This window comes from Aquila chrysaetos, chromosome 17, assembly GCF_900496995.4.
Source record: "Aquila chrysaetos chrysaetos chromosome 17, bAquChr1.4, whole genome shotgun sequence".
Lineage (NCBI taxonomy): Eukaryota > Metazoa > Chordata > Aves > Accipitriformes > Accipitridae > Aquila > Aquila chrysaetos.
In genome coordinates, this window is record NC_044020.1 from 10974934 (window position 1) to 10995544 (window position 20611).

At 39.6% G+C, this 20611-nt stretch overlaps 1 protein-coding gene across 8 annotated transcripts in view; it reads right to left on the bottom strand.

Moving 5' to 3' along the window:
* The window catches only part of FGD4 (FYVE, RhoGEF and PH domain containing 4), a 115605-nt gene that overhangs the window by 31034 nt on the left and 63960 nt on the right, over nucleotides 1-20611 (bottom strand). For 5 of the 8 annotated variants that reach the window (XM_030041014.2, XM_030041017.2, XM_030041018.2 and 2 more), the window contains exons 2-4: nucleotides 12188-12352; nucleotides 4907-5087; nucleotides 1476-1962 (exon numbers count right to left, since the gene is read on the bottom strand). In XM_030041014.2, coding sequence (XP_029896874.1) covers nucleotides 1476-1962; nucleotides 4907-5087; nucleotides 12188-12352 — 833 coding nt within the window. Of the gene's footprint in view, nucleotides 1-1475; nucleotides 1963-4906; nucleotides 5088-12187; nucleotides 12353-18306; nucleotides 18512-20611 lie in introns of those variants that run through there. The other 3 variants (XM_041129597.1, XM_041129598.1, XM_041129599.1) reach the window with 3 other exon arrangements.

A 20611-nucleotide genomic window follows, 5' to 3' on the forward strand; every position in this document is an offset into this window, starting at 1 on the left:
CCGACGCTGACTTAAGAGTCATGCTGCATGGGTGTGGTTTGTTTCGGTTTTTTACCCTTCAAGCACCAGCAAACAATATATCTCGTAGCAGTCACATTACACCTCACAATTTGACTCTTGGTCAATATAGGACAGATCACACGTGTTGGTTGCTGCAGCTCAAAGACAGATTTTTGATGAGATTGCTGCCATTAGCATTTGCCCAGTTCCTTCCTGGACTTTACAACAGAAGTGCCTCCCATTTCTGCTTTTTCCTGAAAGTGCTGCCAGCACCTTACTGCATGACTTGGATTCAGGCTTAACATCGTTGCCCATGGAGCATTCAGCACTTTATTGGCACAGAGAGGGGAAACAGGCATTACTGAACAGGAGATAGAAACATTATGACAGGTGTGGCAGGTTAAAGGTGCCTTGGACAGCAACCAGGCTTATGTTTAGATGGGAATAATAATGTTCATTCATTACTGGCAAAAACAACCCTTAAAACAAACAAGAAAATCCACACAAACCAGCCCCTTCTTGTCGTTACCCAGGATACATGAGAATTTGAGACCCACCTTTCCTACACACAGAATTTTCCCTCAAGCGGGTATGTTCGTGACCCCTAGCTAACCAAACTCCAGGGCTTGGAGAGGTCTGTAGTTAACTGATGCAGGTGTACTCCTGACAAGCAGTGATGAGCTTTATCGGTGCTCAGCTGTTTGTTAGGCTCTGCGGTGAAGAGGAAGGCCAGGAGGGTCCGCTCCAGCCCCCCTGCCATGACTCACACATGGCACAGCTGGACCAGAACTGCTAATGATGTTCACTGGCCACCAATGAATGCTTCAGCATGAGAAGGCAAACTGCATGATCAAACTTTTAGAAGTGGAAATATGCACAATTTTTGAGCAATTAATTTCCCAAGACAGATTTTCTTCCACCCACTTAGTTCCCTTAATTATTTAAAACCTTCCTTACGAGGAAGCTCAAATTCATCATGATATAAGTTGTTCTTGCTAACAAGGCATATATTTAGTATACTCTGAACCTTGCGTCTATCTGATAGCTAGCAGACTGCCACTGCCTTTCCAGCTTTGACTTGACAACTACATCCAAGTTAAGTATTCACATGACAGTTCCGCCTGAAGCCCTGCTGCTGCAGTTTACTACACATGGAATTTTATTTTATACACCGCTAACATGTGTCCCTTGTAGTCTGGCACAGCTGAAGCACAGTGCTGAACATGTACATATATTTCAGTTTCACTTTTTTTTAAACTTCAGATAGCTTATGCGAAGAAGGAGAGGGGGGAAGTAGTAAAGGGGGGAAAAGGCAAGCAAAACTTTTTATTTTTTCCTGTCTTTTTTTCAGAGGAAAAAAACAAAAGATTTTCAACTTTCTGACCTGCTCTTGGAAGCTTATTTTTGTAAATAAAACCCAAGAGAAAGTACACAAAGTAGTAATATAGCAAGAATGAAACAATTTCTCTTTTTACCTTTGTTTCTACAGGTTGATCTTGCTTACTCATTTCCTCAGTTGGTTCTTCCTTCACATTAGTATTAATTTCTAGAGTTTCATTTTCAGATGGGAGCAGTGTATCACTGCTTGGAGTCCTGTAGCAGCTGTTAAGCATCTGTCCTTCACAGGCAGTCATACTTTGCAATGACTCTCTGGAAGTACTTTCTCTTTCCCCATTTATCAAGCTGCTGTTGATGGCATTATCTGGAACCGGGGTGGATATAGCGGAGCCACGATCTGGTAATCTCCTGTCCTCATCTTCCGTCTGGTCTTGTGCTACTACTCCGTTGGCTGTGTGTAGCTGTACAACCTGAGTTTTGTCGGTATTACTGTTTCCCTGTTTTTGTAGTGGGTGCTGGGAGGGGAGTTTTGGCTGAGGTGATGGTGTTGACCCATATCTTCCTTGAGATTTAGAAATGTGGAGAACAGAGGAATCTTTCTTCAAATCACTAGGATTTAACGGGCTAAAAACATCAAACAAACAAAACATAGATGAGAGAAAAGTTAATCATGGTGTTATAGAAAACCCCTGGTACGGGGAGTAGGAGAGTTGCACCATATAACCAATTCCTCCCAAACCATTTTTTCCTGTATTAATATTAGGAAGTTCAGGCCACCAAGACTTGAACGGCATTATTCCATTGAAACCCACACAAACATGTATCTCTTACTGGAAACCCAGAGTGCCACCCATATTGATTCCTTACATCCTCATGTGTCTTGAATCTCACTTTTAAAATGGAAGTCAGCATTATCAGCTACACGTAACAGACAAGGGAACTCAGGCACCAATACATGAAGCAACTTGCCCAAAGAGTCCCAGTAGATTATTGGCGGAAATGGAGACAGACTCACGGTCTCCCAAGTCCCAGTCCAATGCTTAAGCTAACAAGCAGCCTGTTCCCTAATTGCTGTTTAATTACACAAAATGCATGAAAAACATCCAAGAACATTTAGCATCCCTCTCCTTAGTTCAGCATATTACAAGAGGAGCTTTAAATTCTTACCCTATTTCTTCCCCCAGTTTCCTTATTTAGCAGTGTTCTTTCATCATGCTGCATCTTTTCTGAAGGTTTTTTCTTCTACATTTTATCTCTGCTTTAAACATGTTATCCCTTGTTCATACCTTTCACTATCTCTTTCTCTGTTTTATTTTTGAGATTTTGTATTTTAGGCCAATATAAATGGTAGCCTACTCTGTAAAAGTGCTTGGCTTCATTATAGTTTTAAAAAAAATAAAAATAATTGGAACCAAAATAAAACTTATACATTTTTGTCTGAAGTACATTTAACAAGCCATATTCAACTTGCAAAACAATACCATGACTGTCCTCTAACATACTGTTCCTACTATGAACCGTTAATCTTTGGGAAAGATGAAGACTACTTATAAACTGTATGTTTACTCCTTATTTATAAGATGGTTTACACAAATATTGTAAATGTATTCTGCACTTTCATACACAGAGCTCAAAAAAAATCTTACACTAGTTTCGTCTTCTTCCAACATAGAAAAAAAAATTTTAACCAGTTTTCCTTTAGTTGTGTAAAGATTATGCCTTTTTTAAAAAATAAACTTAACTCCAAGATAGAATTCATTTACGCTTTTCAATTGCATGCACACTGCAAAGAGGTTTAATTAACTTTTTGCCATGCCTACATGTTTGTGGGCTGTACAGACTAATGAAAATAAGTTATCATAATTGAGAATCACAGTTTGCAGTTCATGAACATGCTACCTAGTCATCTGAAGACCAATAATTAAAAGCAAAATTCACCTTCCTGGAAGACACACATTTTGTGAGCTGAGCTCATTCAAAAACCAGGAATTGCTTCCATGGCCGCAGCAGGGTATTCCAGAACTTGGCATGCTAATTACGGAAGTTTCTTATAAGCAGGGATCATAGAGTTGAGGAGAATTTAATCATTAGACAGACATTATTGGGTGTACTTAATGAATGTCGTTGGCCAAAAAGCAACTCAGCTTCCCCTAGTCCCCAAAACAAAATGTCCCTACTTTTAGAAGTCTACAAATAAGAAAGTTTTCCTTTATTTCTTTATAGCTTCCTTTATTTGCATAATATTGAAAAAGTTCCTGTACAATGCAGCAGGCATGTCTAGGAGGAAGAAACGTAGGGCCCATTGGTGTAGGGCACAATGAACCTGCAGAGTTTCCTTTCAGAAAGGTTAAAATTGTTTTTCTAAGGGTACTACACTGTTAAAAAGACTTGGGTGATGCTTCGGAGGAAGACTGGAAAACAAAGTGATAACAGGACTAGAGACCTGTGCTAGAAGAATTCACAGGACCTCCAGTGCTGCAGCAATTTCTTTTTCCCATCTTTGAGCAGCTGTCATGACAGAGTGCAATTAAGTCTCTGCCTAATGACAGAAGTTTCCTACAGATGAAGCTCTGAAATGATTTCTGTTCCACTAGACAAACATTTTGCAATGCTCAGCTGCTTCTGTATAAGGGATTAAGTTTCCCCCATCTTAAGGGGAAATTCTTTCAATGAAAGTCTTAATACTCTGGCTCATCAGAAGGACATGCTCTGTTGTACACCATGTATTCACTCCCGTACGGGGCATCCCTTCAGAACATTAGTATCCCGAGGAAACACAAGAAAACCATGTCCCAAATCTGCAACACTCAACTGTCACTGGACTGTTTCCTGAGCTGTTCTTCTGTCATGGGCTTTCTGGAGGGTTGCTCTCTTTATACAGAGCAGATATATTCAGAACTTAGGTTCCAGAGCTTATAATGCTTGTCATGTACACCTAATTAAAGACACACAAGTAACACTATTTTGCGAAAGCAGAATTCACTGTGGCTCACGTTTCTCAAAGTTCCAAATGTTTCCTGTAAAAGGCAGTATCAAAACTCATGAGCACCAAGCTATTCCACCAAAATCAAGTACTACAAACAGTTCAGAGAATGTATGCCATATCAATACAAATAACTCATACAGTTCACCCTCTCCACATGAATGATATGACCAGGTTAAGACAGTATAAAAGGAAAATAAGGATTTCAGGTTTTTCTATTTGCTTATAAAAGTAAATATTTTTTTTCTGCAAGAACAAAATAATTTAAGATTAGCTCCAATGTTTCATTCTAAAATCAGCACTTATTTCGAATTGCTGACATTTTTCAGGATGTTTTAAAAATGCTACAAGTTTGTTTGTTTTTTAAAGAAAAATTAAGACTAGCACCTCATGAAAAAGCACACCTTGTACAGGCCAAACATACAATTGGCTTGCACCATTTCAAAATGTGCAGTTTTGCCATCAACTCCTCTGGCAGGGATGGGTTTGAGCATTACTGCGGTACCAACGATCTTCCTCACAGGTTCAAGTTCCAACAATCCACACACAACAGAGTTACAAACCAGTTCAAATTCTATTACATACCTGCCTCCCTCAAAACGATTGATAAGATCTGACACTTTACTGGACTTTTCCTTTGCGATGCTAGAAACAGGGGTGGGTGTCTCTTCCTCCATTCTTGGTTTCTGATTTGATAAAGCTTTATGCCTAGGGGTTTGGTATGTAACAGGTGACACCTTCTGCAGATGAATTGGCTTTGGAGGCACTGCAAACAACAACAACAACAACAACAATCAATCGCTCATGAACTGTTCCTTTGAACTGCCAGAACATATGTGAGATTTTTGCTTAAGAACTTACTACAGTAATGAAGAAGAGACGCTCTTGGCTTTACTTAACCTTAAAGTTGCTTTATGAATACAGGGACTTCATACAATTTTTTATGCACTGTCTGGTATCAGGCAGGCACCTTGTTATATTTCTTGGATAAAAGCCAAACCATGTGCTACTTGAACAAGCTAGAAAATTAGGGGGTTTTCTTGTTTGTTCGGGTTTTTTTATAGTGTACTGTAGTAAACACATATGTGGCCTTCATTAAATGCAGGTTTTATTGTAAAAAAGAATTAAGCATAATCAAAGGATCTAGCTGTGCTGTGGAGCTCGTAAGAGATTTAAATTGCTGCCCCAAAACTGTGGTGCTCTCATTCTTTGTATTCTCCCTCATGACCTCAATAATAGTCAGTAGAAAAGGTTTTTGCCTTCAGCTTTGAGCTTCCTTTACTCACTGAACCTCTGTCTATTTATACTGCTGAAAACCTGGCCTCCTGAAAATATTTTTTATTCTTCTTTCTTTTTCTCCATCCCTACCATAAGTGCTTCTAATTAGATTGTTAATGTTCAACCACTGTTTAATATAGCAGTGACTAAAACACAAAAGACAAGGTGACACATAAAGCAACTGGAGTCACAAGTGCTGGGAATCTTTAACTTTTATCCCTTTACACGACTGTGAAGCATTTGTAGGCAGCAAAAGCATTTCACAGACAGGGTCTGAACGTGTTCCACTATCAGAGCAACGCACCTCCCGCTCCATCAAAAAGAGACTTAATGGAAAGGTCCTTAATTCCCAAGAACATAACTCTGTTTGTTCCCACACACACTCCCAAAACATATTGTGGGGAGAAGTGAAAGCATTTGATATGAAATTGAAAAATAAAGACTATATCTGCCCTTTAATAAAAGGCAGGCATAAATCAGCAGGAGTAGGCAATGCCCTGCCAGGGGAACCAGCAGCCCCAGCGGCTCAGCCGCCGCTCGCCAGGCACCGTGCTCCGGTGTGCCACAGGCACCGGCCCTCCAGTAACTACACAGACCTGCCAGGGAGCAAACACGAAGGGGAGGACAGGAATTGGCATTAGGAATCACATGCAACTCTCACAGCAGAAAAATAAGCGCTAGTACAGGATACGCAATAGATGGATGTGAAAAAGCCACGTTCCCTGCATCGCTGACTCTAGAATAGCTTGCTGACTTACCCTGGAAAACCTGCGCACCACAGGAATTAGCTTAAATCCCATCAACTGACATTTGAAAGAGTTGTTGAAAAAATTCTTGCAAATATGCTATCACTGACTATGATAAACTTGAAGGAACACTTGATTAAGGGTGACTTTCCATCTCTACCTTTCGTTAAATTTATAGGAGGGTAACATTCATCTGTGCTTCCAATAACCTAATTGCACTTAAATGGGATTATAGTGATCGCTGCAGTCTGAAAAGTACCAGGAGGGACTCTACGAAGAAACAAATGTATCGCAAAAAGCTTTAGACTTCAACCATATCAGCTACAAATGCTGACAAATGAAATAATCAGAGGGAGAAGAAGAGAATTACTGTAGATCAGATGCTTTTACTGTGTATATGTGTATCTTTGGTCCTTTCAAGCTTTATTTCATATTTATTAACATAAGCAAAAAAGCAAGTTTGGGGCAGGATGCAGTGCAGAAAGGATGACTTAAAATACTGCAATTTTCAAGCAGTTACAGTGCAATCCTGAAACAAGCAGACTATGAAATTGTGTAACTGCTGAGTATCTGTAGTAACTGAAGCCCCTCCTGAGAAGCCGCATACATTTGCTCAGCTGCAGCTGCAGTGCAGTGGAGCAGCTTTCCCTATATTCCCTCTTCTCAGCGAGTTTGGAGAAGGTCTGGCAGAATTAGGCCAATGAGCATCAGATAATTGTCCAAGCGCTGAATAGCTTGCTGCACTGACAAAGGCGATGGGACAGCTGAAAAAGGCGACACAAGCAGGCTGGGAAAAAGCAGGACACATAATTGAGCATGGGCACTGCCATTCCCTCGGGGAGGAGATGGAAGGGAAAGGGGACGCTGGGTGGATTTACTGACCAGCACTACGCTAGTTTGTAGAAACACTTCTTACTCTTGTAATGGATTTTGTATAACCTGCGGTCCTGTGAATTCTCTTCTTTATTAGACTTGTATATCTCTTAAACTCTTTTGTACATCTTATAAAATGTTAATAGTCTCACAAGGATATATTAAAACTACTAAACTGGAGGGAATTAATACTAAACTGGAGGGAATTAATGTCTACTGATAAAGCAGAAGGAATTAGTTGGAAGCTATTTTTATACTGGATCCACTGGGACAAAAATTAAATTCTGGGACATTCTGTGGAGGTGTCGCACACTTTTGCGGCTATTACTGAAAAAAGCCCAGCTTAGCAGCATTTCAGTAGGGCAGCACAAGGAACCTCTGGTCAAACTGGACAATCCCAGTATATTGAAAATCCCTATAATGTCTTCAGAGGAGAACCACAAACCAGCCACGCCAATTCACTAATGTAAGATATTTTCTTCTTTACTCCCCATTACCATCTAACAGACAGCATTTACCCTAATCAGCTGCTCCTGTAGCTACTCTAAGTTTTAGAAATAGAGCAATGGGAAAAGCATAGTCACAAGACTGATGAAAAGAAAAGAACCAGTAGTGTAAAAAAACCTGCAAACCTTCCTGTAAGGTCAGCCTTGTTAACAGGGATTACGGAAAACAAATTCCATTAATTCTCCCCTCAATGTACTTCTGTAGTGTTTTGTTTTAATCAGATTATTTTTCAATGTGCACACAGCAAGGATCTTAAAGAAAAAAAAAAAGAGAAAAGACTGGCCCATTGTAATACCCTGCATAATACAGAGCTCTGTTGGAGTCTATAAATACTCTTGTCTCTATACTGTAGAATTTTGAGGTCATTAGGAGATACGAACTGCATATTCTGCCCAAAGAAAACCCCTCAGTGTACTCAGGTAGCTGCTACTATATAACGCTAGCCAAAACACCTAATCAAGAATTAAGCTGCAGTGCCTAGTTGTGTATTCAACTTTGTACATATACATAAGGAAATGGGAGGATGCATTTAACTTCTGCTGGTTAAAAACACTGCTACGCTTTGATTCAATGAAAATACACAGTTAAAATTTCCTGTGGTAAGCAACTACAGCTCTCCTGGCTAAGTCACCCTTCATCACCTCCTTGCATACTTCATCATCTTCAGGAAGATCAAATGAGCACAGCTGGATAGATACCAAAGATTTACACTCCCAAGAACAGTACAAAATAACTAGTAACCAAGACTCAGCAGAAATAGAGAAAAAGTCATCTCCTCTTTAGGATGTACATTTCCACATTTTTATATCACATCAGAACAAGTATCTTCCAATAATGTATTAAGAAAGAAGACCAATAATAACCAGATGTGCTTTTTTCTCTCATTTTTCTTCTTCCTGGAGATAATGTTTGGGATTTAGCAGTTTTGTTGATAAAAGAGACATTGCTACACATTTCTCCAAGCACCACTGAGATTGGAGAAGTCTAGCTAGAAACAGCTCCCAGTGTTAGTTCAATTCACCTTTAATTGTAGAAGTTTCATTTGCCAGAGAAGTACAGTCTACATCCCAGGCGTTTAAGAGGTCTTTCAGCTTTTCTGGGCCCAGGCCACTGAATACCTTCAAACCCACAGACTATATTATAATTAACTGAGAAAGGAGGACAGAATTGATGCTACACAGTAGATAGCTGAAACTGACTGCTGAAGTCTACGTGTTGAATGCTTTGCATCCATACCATTTCACAGTAGCACAAACCAGGCCGTCTTCTGGAGTGGAAAATCATCTCCAACCCAAACAAAAATTCCTCTTCAGCCTCAGCAGGAGATTCACAAGTACTCCTAAGCACTCATTAGAAAAATTTAAATGAGCAACTGATGCACAGTCTTGAACTGACACGACTTCACTGCTTTGAAGAAGTGTTGACATTTCAACATATTTTCCATTCTACAATAAAACTGCCTGGTACAGACAACAGTTTCATTGCCCAGTATTTAGTAATTGCACATCATATAAAACTCATGCAAGAGGTTCAAAGAGCAGGCAATAGAAGAAACTAGAAAAAACTGGTCAATTTGTACATGTCCCTCTACATGCATTCTGCTATTGCTAGGTTCAGATCACTGCCCAAATATTTGTAGGTAAGGGCAAATTTCAAATTATCTAACAACTTGCTTCATCTCTCGTGCATCATATTTGCCTTGGAACTCAGTAGCGTATTTTGCTATTTCCAGTGACCACCTCTAGTCTGTATTAGTCCACGTTATCACAGAATGCACTGCATTGATGCAAAGGTGGAGCACCATGTTTCGCAGCTGGTACAGACGGTGACTGCTTTTCTCCACAGTCCTGATTTCTTTGCTTAACTTCCTCATCGGCTTTCAGTCAGTTTCAGGCTTTGTTCAAAATTTGCTAAGATTTTCATGAATCAAACTGTACTCAACACAGAAATCTGACATATGAATTGCTAAACTGTTGATGGAAGGAATTACTGGGGAACAAAAATTGCTCTTTTACTGTCAGTGTATCAGACAGATAGTTTGTTTTCTCCTTGAAATGCCTGGGGAAAAAAATGAAAATGAAAAGAAAGAATTTTATATTGGATTCTGTGCAGAAATTTATTCACTTGATCTAGCTACCTTAAGTGATCTGTTTCCAAATATTTAAACTACTTCTCAGAGACCAAGTACAGACAAAACAGGTTCAGAGTCCAGGGTTCACTTCAAGTGCAAGACTTTGGACATTTTTCCTCTATATTAAAGCTCCATTTCCTCCGTTAAAGCTAAGTTTACTAAAAATAGCTGTACCCCACTTACAATGCAACCTCAAAGTCATCTTTATATGTCTCATTTTAATTATATACATCATGGTAGGTTAGATGAAGGTCATTTTGCAGTTAGTTCATCAACAACCAAATATACTGGCATTACAATTCAGGTCTGTCATCTCATTTCCTTTCACCATGAAAGGACAGTTAGTATTTGCATGACTAGAACAACCATTTGGAAAAAACATTTCCTGCCACTATAAACCAAAAATGTTTCTGTACCTGTACATCAAAAGCTGTTTAAAAAAAAAAATTAGCAACCACATTTAAACGAATAAACTAGAGCAATTTAGTTTGCTTGGATCGTTTGGAATCCCAAAGGCTTATCTTATTCATTCTATTTCGTTTTGCTTCCATTAAATAAAAAGGCCAAAAAGATATACTACATAACTTCAATATGATGCACATATTTAACAGAAATAAATGGAGAAAGACATAGACCCATGAACAAAGCAGGCACAAAACACTGTTTACAACAGTATTATTGAATATAATCTATACAGCTGCATTTCTTAGACTGCAACACTATTCCTGGCTATGCCACATTTTGGAGCAAGCAATTTTGACAAACACAGAAGTCATGGTTAGGGAAGAGCAACAACAGCTGCGTAACTACTTGAATGAATGGAATCCAACAATATCCAACTCCTAATTTATCTAACAGCTGAAATTTATAATAAGTGGGCTGGCTTTGTTTTTGTAAGGCTTAAAATCTTTTTATTGATTGCCTATTTCTATTTGTCCATTAACAGATTTCTAAAATATTTTTCCTAGGAAGAACACATGTTCTCATGTTAACTTAATTTCAGAGAACATGTTTCAGAGACCTAGGAACTGGTGCAGAAGGACTACTCAGATAAGTAATGTTTACATATGACTGATAAAAACATCTTAGTTCAGTGAACAGCACTGGCAAAATTTCTATAAAAGCAAACCATACAAAAAATACAGCTTTATTTTGCTCTCATTCTCCCTAAGTAAACAAAACTTTCTTGACACCCCAATAAATTTCTTCCCTCCTTAACTCTAAGATGAACTTGGGACTGATGCAAAATTCTTCAAGATGTATTTTCCATTAATTGATACAGATACTGTTAAATCCACTACATGATGACTCTATGTGATTCTAGTTTCTCTATGTGATTAGATGTGATCCAGTTTTCTATAAGTAATTCTAGTTTCTGTCACATCAGCAATGTATCTCAGAATCCAATTCACTGAGCAGGATCATAGTATCTGTCTCCTAAACTCACTCTTTTTGTTTAACATTTGAAATGAATGAAGTTCCTATTGCATGTCACTCCTAAAAGACATCAGTCCAGGTTCGCTTTGAATCCAAGATTTCCAGAACATGCTGACTCTTTGTTGTGATCAGCCTCAGCAGAATCATCAATATTCCTGAGAAGACCACATAAAAAGATGGCTTGAGGTTTAGATGTATGAAGTCAACATGTAGGTTGACCTATTTAGCTTCTAAAAGTGAAGATACTATTTATGGACAGAAAGAAGGAAAATCTACTTCTACTCTGCAGACATTATTGGTCAGCTTTTACTGCGTAAACACGAAGTTCCCAACTTTCCACATACTTCTGCAGGAGGGCTCCTCTCGAGCTCTGCTAGAACTCCAAAGGCCCTGAATATCTTCCCCACTACCCCTGCCTTGAAGCCAGCCTGCCAAACACTCCAATTCAGAAACGGAATCAAAACCTTCCAGCTCAAATACAGTAATTCTTTTGAAAAATAAGCCCTGGCAATAGTTTGATACAAACAAGAGGCTTACACACATTCACCCATCTCTACCTACTAGCCAATTCTTGGGCAGAGAACAAATTTAACGCTTGATGCCTGGCAGTAAGTGCACAACAAATTACTAGACATTGGAGATAAAAAGTGTAGCTAGACCTATGAGCTTGTAACATATTAGTAAGTCCAACTTTTCTTCTGAGAACCTGTTTCAGCAATATACTATCAGAAATTACAGATTCATAAGGCATTTACAGAACACTCGTATTTCAGTAGCAAGCTTTTGTCCCACTACTTTCTTTCTGACAAATACAGTTCTTTCAAGGTGCTCTATTTCTCTTTAAGTCTGAGATGAAGAACAACTTCCCTAACAAAAATATTTGAGACTACTTACCTTGTGGCTTTGGATTTGAAGCTGAACGTGGGGACTGTTTGACTGGCACACTTCCATTTATTCCCTGAGCCGCTTCATTGTGTACATTCTGCTCAACTAGCCTGGTTGTGGCACTCGCTGTACAAGATCTAGACAATATTAAGGACTTTGGACAGATGCTGCTGCCTGAAAAACAAATACATATAAAAAAACAAGAGTTGGAAACAGGATTAAATATAAGGCAGAATGACTATAAACACATTTATTAAGTGCTAACACTTCTCTACAAGAAAATTAGAATACTCGTCTTCCCTTTAAGAGTGTCTCATCCTAAAAACACACTTGGCCTTTCGCTGAAGTTTATTGTGTTGTTTAAACCTTGAAGAGCTGGATATGAAAAAAGACTTCCACCATGACTAGCCTAAGCTCTTCTATAGAAAGATTGCAATCTCTAACAGACTTTTTCCTATCTGAATTGTCAATGTGCTTGTTCAACAGAAGAACTATAGAAAAAACAGCATTTTTGTTCAGCCATTCCATTTCTGTATTCAAAGGGTTTACAAAATGTTATACATTCAAATAGTTTATTTTATTACCGAAGGTAGCATCCAAAAATTAGCTAAATGTATTACAACTTTTTTGTAGGAAAGGGTTCCTATTTTAAGTTAAAAAAAAAAAGAGCAAAGCACAAAGCCAGCTGACTCTCCTATTTCATTTCTTCCTAGCAGAATGGAATTTATTCTGATTAAGGGGATCAATATGCTGCTATTGGTAAAAAAGCTGGAAGAAAATATAAAGCAACACATATTCAAACAATGGAAATGGTAATAAAAGCACTTGGCCCAGATAAAAAGCATCCTTTAACATCCTTGGAAATCTGAGCCCTGGTTTCTAGCCAATGAAAGATATTACCTTCCAGGTGACGTAGACAAGAAAATTGTGGCAGAAATACAAGTCTGTGGTGAAAATTCCTGTATCTAGTGTATTGTATGTAAGTGTATTATAACAAAAGCCCCGAACACGTAATTTTCAGCACATTACAAAAATACCAAATACTTGCTCCACAATCAGCAGCACGCATTTCAGTAGGTCTGTCCATTTAAGTAAGCAGTAACACAGTCTATCTTTTAGAAACACAGTTGTTACCCTGTAAGTACACCTTAAAATCCCATTAGATATGCAAAAAGTCAGACATGCTGCAAAAACCTGCAGCTTTTACTGGGCTGATCCTACTGTGATTATTTCCGACCTGATTAAAGAAATACTTGCGTATTACTGCTATTCCTATGCGTTAAAATAACTGAGAAATTTTACTTGAAGTCAGAAATGCAATGCGCAAAAAAATACTACCAGCCACTTACTGTGTTGACTAGTACATGATTAATACCACCTCTTATAATTGGAGATGATTAAATACACTGAAGAATAGAGAAAGGTGGGGAAAGATTTAAAAAAAAACTTAAAATGGGGGCAGGCAAGAACGTAAGCAAGAAAGAGGAGGTAATAAATAACTAACAGAAAAGAGAAATAAACACTGTAAATTTGATAAGCACTTAATTATTTTGCTTATCATCTGCAAGGAAATGAGAAGCTAGAATGCTTGCAAACATGCTTGCATCTGCAAGAATGTTTGAAGCTAGGCGACGCATTATCTATTTTTTCAGAGCATTCTAATTAGAAACAACTTGGAGCCATGAACATTTAGACAAACATAATCAGCCAGCTTGAAATGCCAGTAACATGAAAAAAAAAAAAGGCTTCTTTATATTCACAAAAGGTTAAACTAGTGTTTTAGTATTGGATAGGTCCTCCATCAACAGTTCCACAAGCTTCAGGAAGACAATCTCAACACCATTAGGTCTCTGTTATATTTATTGTCAGTCGCAATTGTAGCACATTGCGCATCTGCACTGTTCCAGCACTGTCTAATCTTTACTGCTATTGTGATCCTGCTCTTAATCATACATTCTGAATGAAAGAAATGCAGCATTTCTGAATGTAACCAAAGTCTATGGGAAAGAAGCATTCTCTTGTGACTGCCAGGAGGCAAAATTTAAGTCTCAAATTACTCTTAAAATTATATAGCTATGCATAACTAGTGTGTTAAGTCCCAAGAAGAACTGCCATAATGGTTGTGGTCTTGATGTGCTACTGCTAGGTCTTTTCATGTAAGATCAGTGCAAAGCTTCACCCTTCCTCCTCATCCCTGGATATAGGTGGAGGTTCAGCTAATAGTCTCTCTACCAAAGCATTGGGTTAGCCACAGTAACCTAGCCATGCAATCTCCTGGTCAGTTCAGAAGAGCGCTAAGTAGCACTGATGCTAAAAGAGACTAATTCAACCTAACCACTTACTCACCCATCAACTTACCAAACACTACAGGAGCTGTAGCAAGGCCAGGACAAGAGTGAGCAGCTTCCTGAGTGCAAACAAGAAGGCAGAAAGCAGCCTCTCACCTGGGCAGTGACAACAAGAGATTTGTTGAGGCCCGAGCAGGAAATCTACTAAACCGGGTCATGGATTTTGCCCACAATTGTGTCCAAACCTGCCCTCAAAACTAAGTTTCTAGTAACTTGGTACCTACCCTTCACAGGTTTGTCCTGTTTGTGAGAGGAACCAACATGTTACTAAAAGGCTTATACTGCTGATTCATACCTAAACACATTTTAAGAATAACTGGACTAAGCCCAAACTATTTGAAAATCAGGAGTATGGAGGAGGAGCGTAGGAAGTCTGGAGGTCCAAGTTTCTCTCATGGAGGGGGGGGGGGAAATCTATCTTCCTCCAAATTCAATTAAATGCTATCCTCTCAAGTTAATTACATATTTGTGTTTTGATGTATCTTCACCTCTCCCATCACAGTGGTGATAGAGATGTGAATGCTTTGCAGCTGCAGAATAGTATAAAAACTTCATACTGATATTCTGTTCTGTGCAGATGAGCTCTAAGGGTTAAACATCAGGCCAGCCTTTACTGTGGTGAACCACTGCTCAAGTACTGCAAACAGTTGATAACCCAATGCTGTAAAAAGAGGAAAAAAAAAAAAACTTTTGCTGAAGTCAGGAGGGCTGTCTTGCTGAAGAAATTGGTTTTCTTTCTGCAAGAAGGTGCTGGCCAGAAAAATAAAAGGCAAATATCAGAAGATTTGGAATTATCTTTGAAAAGTGGAATCTTGGCAAAGCGTAGGACACAGATCAGGTTCTATTAAAGGATTAGTTCAGATACGTATGCTGGCAAAATGCAAAAATGTAGGGTTTTTTCCTGCAAAGCTATTCTCCAGAAACAGGCAAAAATATTCTAAGTTCAACAGAAGAAGGTAGACAACTTTCTGGGAATAATGAAGATGTAAAGCATATAAGACTCTTATTTCTCAGTGCATGGGAACATTCCTAGAACTACCAAATATTATCCTCCCTTTCATAGCATTTATTGCATGGAGTAAATAAATCTTGCAAGTAAATATGGTAGGTATAAATTGTAGATGGCAAAAAGTGTATTGATACTGCTCTTTTAGTTCAATGACCCCTGTGAACTTAAAACATCTGATGGTGAAGTTAAAGAGATGAAACAATATTGCACTTAAAACTGACAGGCCAAACACTTGCTACGCAATAATTGCTAAGAACTAGAAAATATTCAACTTCTTGGCACATATGTTACCTTACATAGAAACACAGAGCAGAGGTTTCCAAAACGTGATATGCATAACACCGAGTATGTGAACCACTTGCAACAATACATAGAGCAGTAACACAGAAGGAGAACCGAAACAAACTTCAGCAAGTTTAACTGTGCAGAACACACAAAAGATATTCTAAGAGAAACAACTTTGACTTTTGAAATAATTTCATTTCTAATAAACTAAGGTGGGTTATGCAGAGCATCAGTGATAGAATCCAACTCGAAGCAGGTATGTACCTGTATCTGCTTGGTTACAGATGAGACACTACTGCACTGGTTTGGTTTGTGGGTATTCACAAGACTCCAGCATTCAGTGTTGCCTTTTCTATGCTTTGTCAAGCTTTACAGTTGTTCAGGTTGGAAGAAACCACGCATCTTTCCCACAGTACCTTTCATTTTTAGACTGAAACAGAACTTGTAGTAACTGCTACTAAAGAACTACAGTTTGCCAAGTTACCAGCTATAGATGCCACCACATTTACATAGGTTACCTGCTTCAAGATATAAAGTCCGAGCTTTGAAGCACAGAAATATTAACAAAATAAGATTTATCAATAATTTCCTGATCTCAGTCTCAGTATACTGTATATCATGCAAAGTAAAGGACCGAATGGCGAATTTCACATTCACTACAAAAGTCCTGCCAACACTGGCTACAGCAGGCAGACTCAGTGTGCCTTAGTCTGTTGTCCTGTCTGGCTGTGATCTTTCTTCTTTTGGCCCTGATCTAATAGTCATTTCCATGCAGGCAGACCTGCACATCTGCTGTGAATCTTATTAAAATGAGTAAGTCAGCAATTAATGGGATTATCTTTCAAAGTTTGTCTAAATTTTGGATTAGCACAATAACATAACATGCACTGCTGGTGCTGTTCCAATAAAACAAAAAGCACTGTACAGGACTTCAAATAGCTTTTTCCCCAGACTGAGCCCAAAAAACTATTTCCTTAGAAGTAATTATGGTTTCTCCATGCAACATGCACTGATTACAGTGCATTCCGCACCAGAGAGGGCACATTCTGGAGTCAGGAATATGGAGAGGCAATGTGAGGAAAGGAAATGCAAAGCAAGTAAAAAAAAAAACACCTTCAGCATGTGGAGTCTTTAAAATCAAAGTTAATTTGATAGAAGTCCAAGTGGTCTACACTATGAATGTTAACTGGTCATGTAAAATAGAACAGAAGAAGGAACAGTGGACAGCTTTTTAAAATTTTATTAAAAAGGCACAGTTTTGACCTTTCTGAGAACAAGGGCCCCTGCAATCACCGCCTTCTACACCTTTTCCCTACAGGACCACTGCTTTTATACTGTCATCCACAGTCTAGCAGTGCCACCACTCACTAATCACCCAATTTTTGGAGGCGACTGGTGGTCAAATCGATGCTGAGGCACCTTAAGGATAGAGGAGCTGGAGGGTTGCTGACAGCCACAGGGGTGGAATTACAGAGCATTGCTCATGAGACAGGCTGTGAAGGCTGCAAGTCACGGAGATAATGCGTGACAACCGTAGTCCTGGCCATTGCTGCTGTGGCTTTCTACTCCTACCTCTTCCCCCATCGCAGGGAGGACAGGCAGCAAGCCTTCAGGCCTTGCGACTGACTGAGCAGCTGCTTCGAGCTGGCAGGACCCCCAGAAACCTGCCACCGCTGCTCCCCCCGCCACAGCGCAGCAGGGCTGCTGGAGGGAGCAGGCAGAACTGCCCAGCGCAGTGGCCGAAGCACGCCGGTGTCTCCCTTCACTGGAAATCGCCGATTTCAAATGGGCTGCCAACGTGCAGCTTGTGGTTTGAAAGCAGTAGCTTATGACTGAGGTCGTCTGCCAAAAACACAGCATCCCTTACGCTAAGGTTCTTATGAGTCACCTACACTCATACACGCTGGGACAATGGCTTTGCTAATGGTAGTCATTCGTCAACTATTTAATGAATAATGGAGGTTTCTTATATGAACAGAGACAAGCAACTGTTCAAGCCACATCTCCAGAAAGACATATGATTGAAGGGAGAGAGCTGCGAGCATGAGGAGTTCTGTTTACAGGAACCAAGCACGGCTCTTTCACATACTTGGTTCCTGTATTACAAAATATTCCCTCAAACCCTTCTTTTCACTTTGGTCTTTGAACATGTATTATCAAGCCCAAAATCTAAAGAGAAAATATGCAATAGTGTTCTTTTACTTATAGAGACTTTTCATGGCTTTTTTTCTGTAAAATAATGTCAATAACTCTTTCAGCAATTTTGGACAATATTTTTTCTTTCTTTTTATTAAGCCTATCTACAAGACTTAAGGGTGACCACAGTTCCTGACCCTACAAGCCATGTACCATGAGCTTCATGTAGTTAAGAACCACAAGGTTACCACCAAAAAAACACCGAGAAAGAAAACAGGTACAGTGAGTAGCAGCAGCTTCATCGCTCCAGGATAAGGCAGGGTAAGTTGATCTTGTAACCAGTCGGTTACCTTGCTGTTGCTGTCTCATTTCTACACCAGGTAGCTTCAGGTAATTCCTCCCTCCTTGTCAGCGCAGCCTTTTGCCAGTGCCATCACATGATGGCAACTTTCGGCTCAAGAACTGCTTCTCACATGGCCGTATTTCACAAAGTCACGGGACCGTCCTGACTACGTACGTCAACCTCTTTTCCCATCGCGATCACGGGAGCGCTGGTGAGCCCCGTATCCGAGGGTCACTTCCTCCTCTTCCCACGAGCTCTTTACAGCTTCCGACACGTTTGATGAAGGAAGGGGCTGAGTAAGGTTTGTGCGGCTTTCTTGAGTTCCTGCTGCATTAATAACCATTTTGATTATGGACCCTAGCACAAGAAAAGATGAACAGGACGCACCTCCACCGAGTTTTCCCCAAACTATTTTTCCCTTTTAGTTTTCTGTGTAGAGCTGTGTGAGGTGAGCAATGTCCCCTCAAGTATTACTTTATTGAACACTGAAATTTTTTCACTGAGGTTTTAATTGACACCAGCGTATTTTGCACAGATGGCAATCATAATTTTTTAAATGTCCCGAGCTCCTACTTACTAAATAAGACACCCCATTTGTATAAGCAGACTCACTGATCACAGAAGAATTACTTGTCTGAGCAAGGGCTGTGGCACCGAGCTCTATGTGTTTCTTTCGCTTTATTTGTCAAGTCCTAAGATGATTTATTTTCTTCATCTTATCACGTATCAGATAAACAGCATGACACCATGCTGGGCAGCACAGTCTAACTTCTTATTGAGGCACTGCTGGGGTCATGTGAAGGAAAAATGTAGGTGACTCTATCAAACCACTAGAAGGACATAGTAACATATACTTACCAGGCAAGTGCAGTGACACCTCAGACAATGACAAAAAGACCTCCCCTTCTATAATTGGTAAGCCATTATGAAATAACAGTGTTTAGATTTTTAGACAAACACTAAGGTTTTAAAAAAAAAAAATTTATAAATTTGGTCTAACTAGAAATGTCACCATTTTGCTTAGCATACACTGCTTCAGAAGACTTCTCTAACAAGTCAGTCACAGATATTTTCAACTTCTACTCTGCCTAGTTATTTCTGTACAGTTATTTCGTATTCACCTCAACTCAGAGCTATTTTAGAAAATATCTGTATGCTTTGAGACATGAAATCAGCTACTTCTGTTGATAAAAGGACTAAGAGAAGCGTTTTTAGAAACAGGATGCTAAAAAAAACCCCAAAAACCCAAACAAAAAAAAAAAAGGAGAAAAAAACCCTAACTACAGAAGGTTGAAACTGTAACTGACCTATTATTTCAGAAGATCTGAGAAGAAGTTGTATAAACATACACACTCATAGCATTCAAGTAATTTAAAGATATAAATACATAATATAATATATATCCAAAATGCAGAACAGCCAAAGATCCAAACAGAAGTCAATTATTCAATACAAGCCAACAAAATTATCACCGATAGATGGAAACTGCTTCCCACATCCAACTGCTGAGGCAGTCCGTGCATCCGGCCAGCATCTGACAACCCAAAGTCCGGCCAGCAGCCAGCTGTCATGGACAGAGTTTTTCCACCCATTCCCCTCCCTCCTCCTGGCTGCCTGCTCCCACCACTTTCTGTGCATCAGCGCTGGCATGCATTTAGCCCCAGGATGCAGTCGGGAAAATTAAGCAATCAGAAACGTAACCCCGCAAAAAAAAAAATAAAGCAGCCGGTTTCACGCATTCGTTCACCTTAGATGCACTGGAGCTCGGGCAAAGATGCAAATTTATTGATGGGGAAAGGAAGACAAGACTCCCTTTCTAGAAGCAAGTAGCCACTAGATAACGTTAATTCTGTTGAATCACACCTCAACGGGGTTGGAGCAAACAGGGCGGGGGGGGGGGGGGGGGGCGGATATCAAAAAAAATATTCTCTAAAAACACGTGGCTCGAAATTTAAAGTAATATGCCCTAATCAAAAAACAGGCTGCAGGGTATTAACTGCACGATACCATCACAACAGGCTACCAGGCACTACTCCCTGTTATGTGAAAGATTACAAGTAAATATAAAATCATGAACTTGATGAAGAACAAAGCGCGGACGGAGAGAAACACGCAGTTGCTTGTCCCTTACAGCAGCACCAGCGGTGCAGCTGCGCGGCACTCCGGCTGCTCGGTGGCGAATGCCTTTCCTCCCCCAGGCCAGGGGCAGGCAGCCTGCTGTCAGGCTCCCCAAGCACTTCAGTCTCCCTGCCAAGTAATTAACAACCATCATCTACAAAACACAGAAAAACAAGCAGCTCCCTGGGAATGCT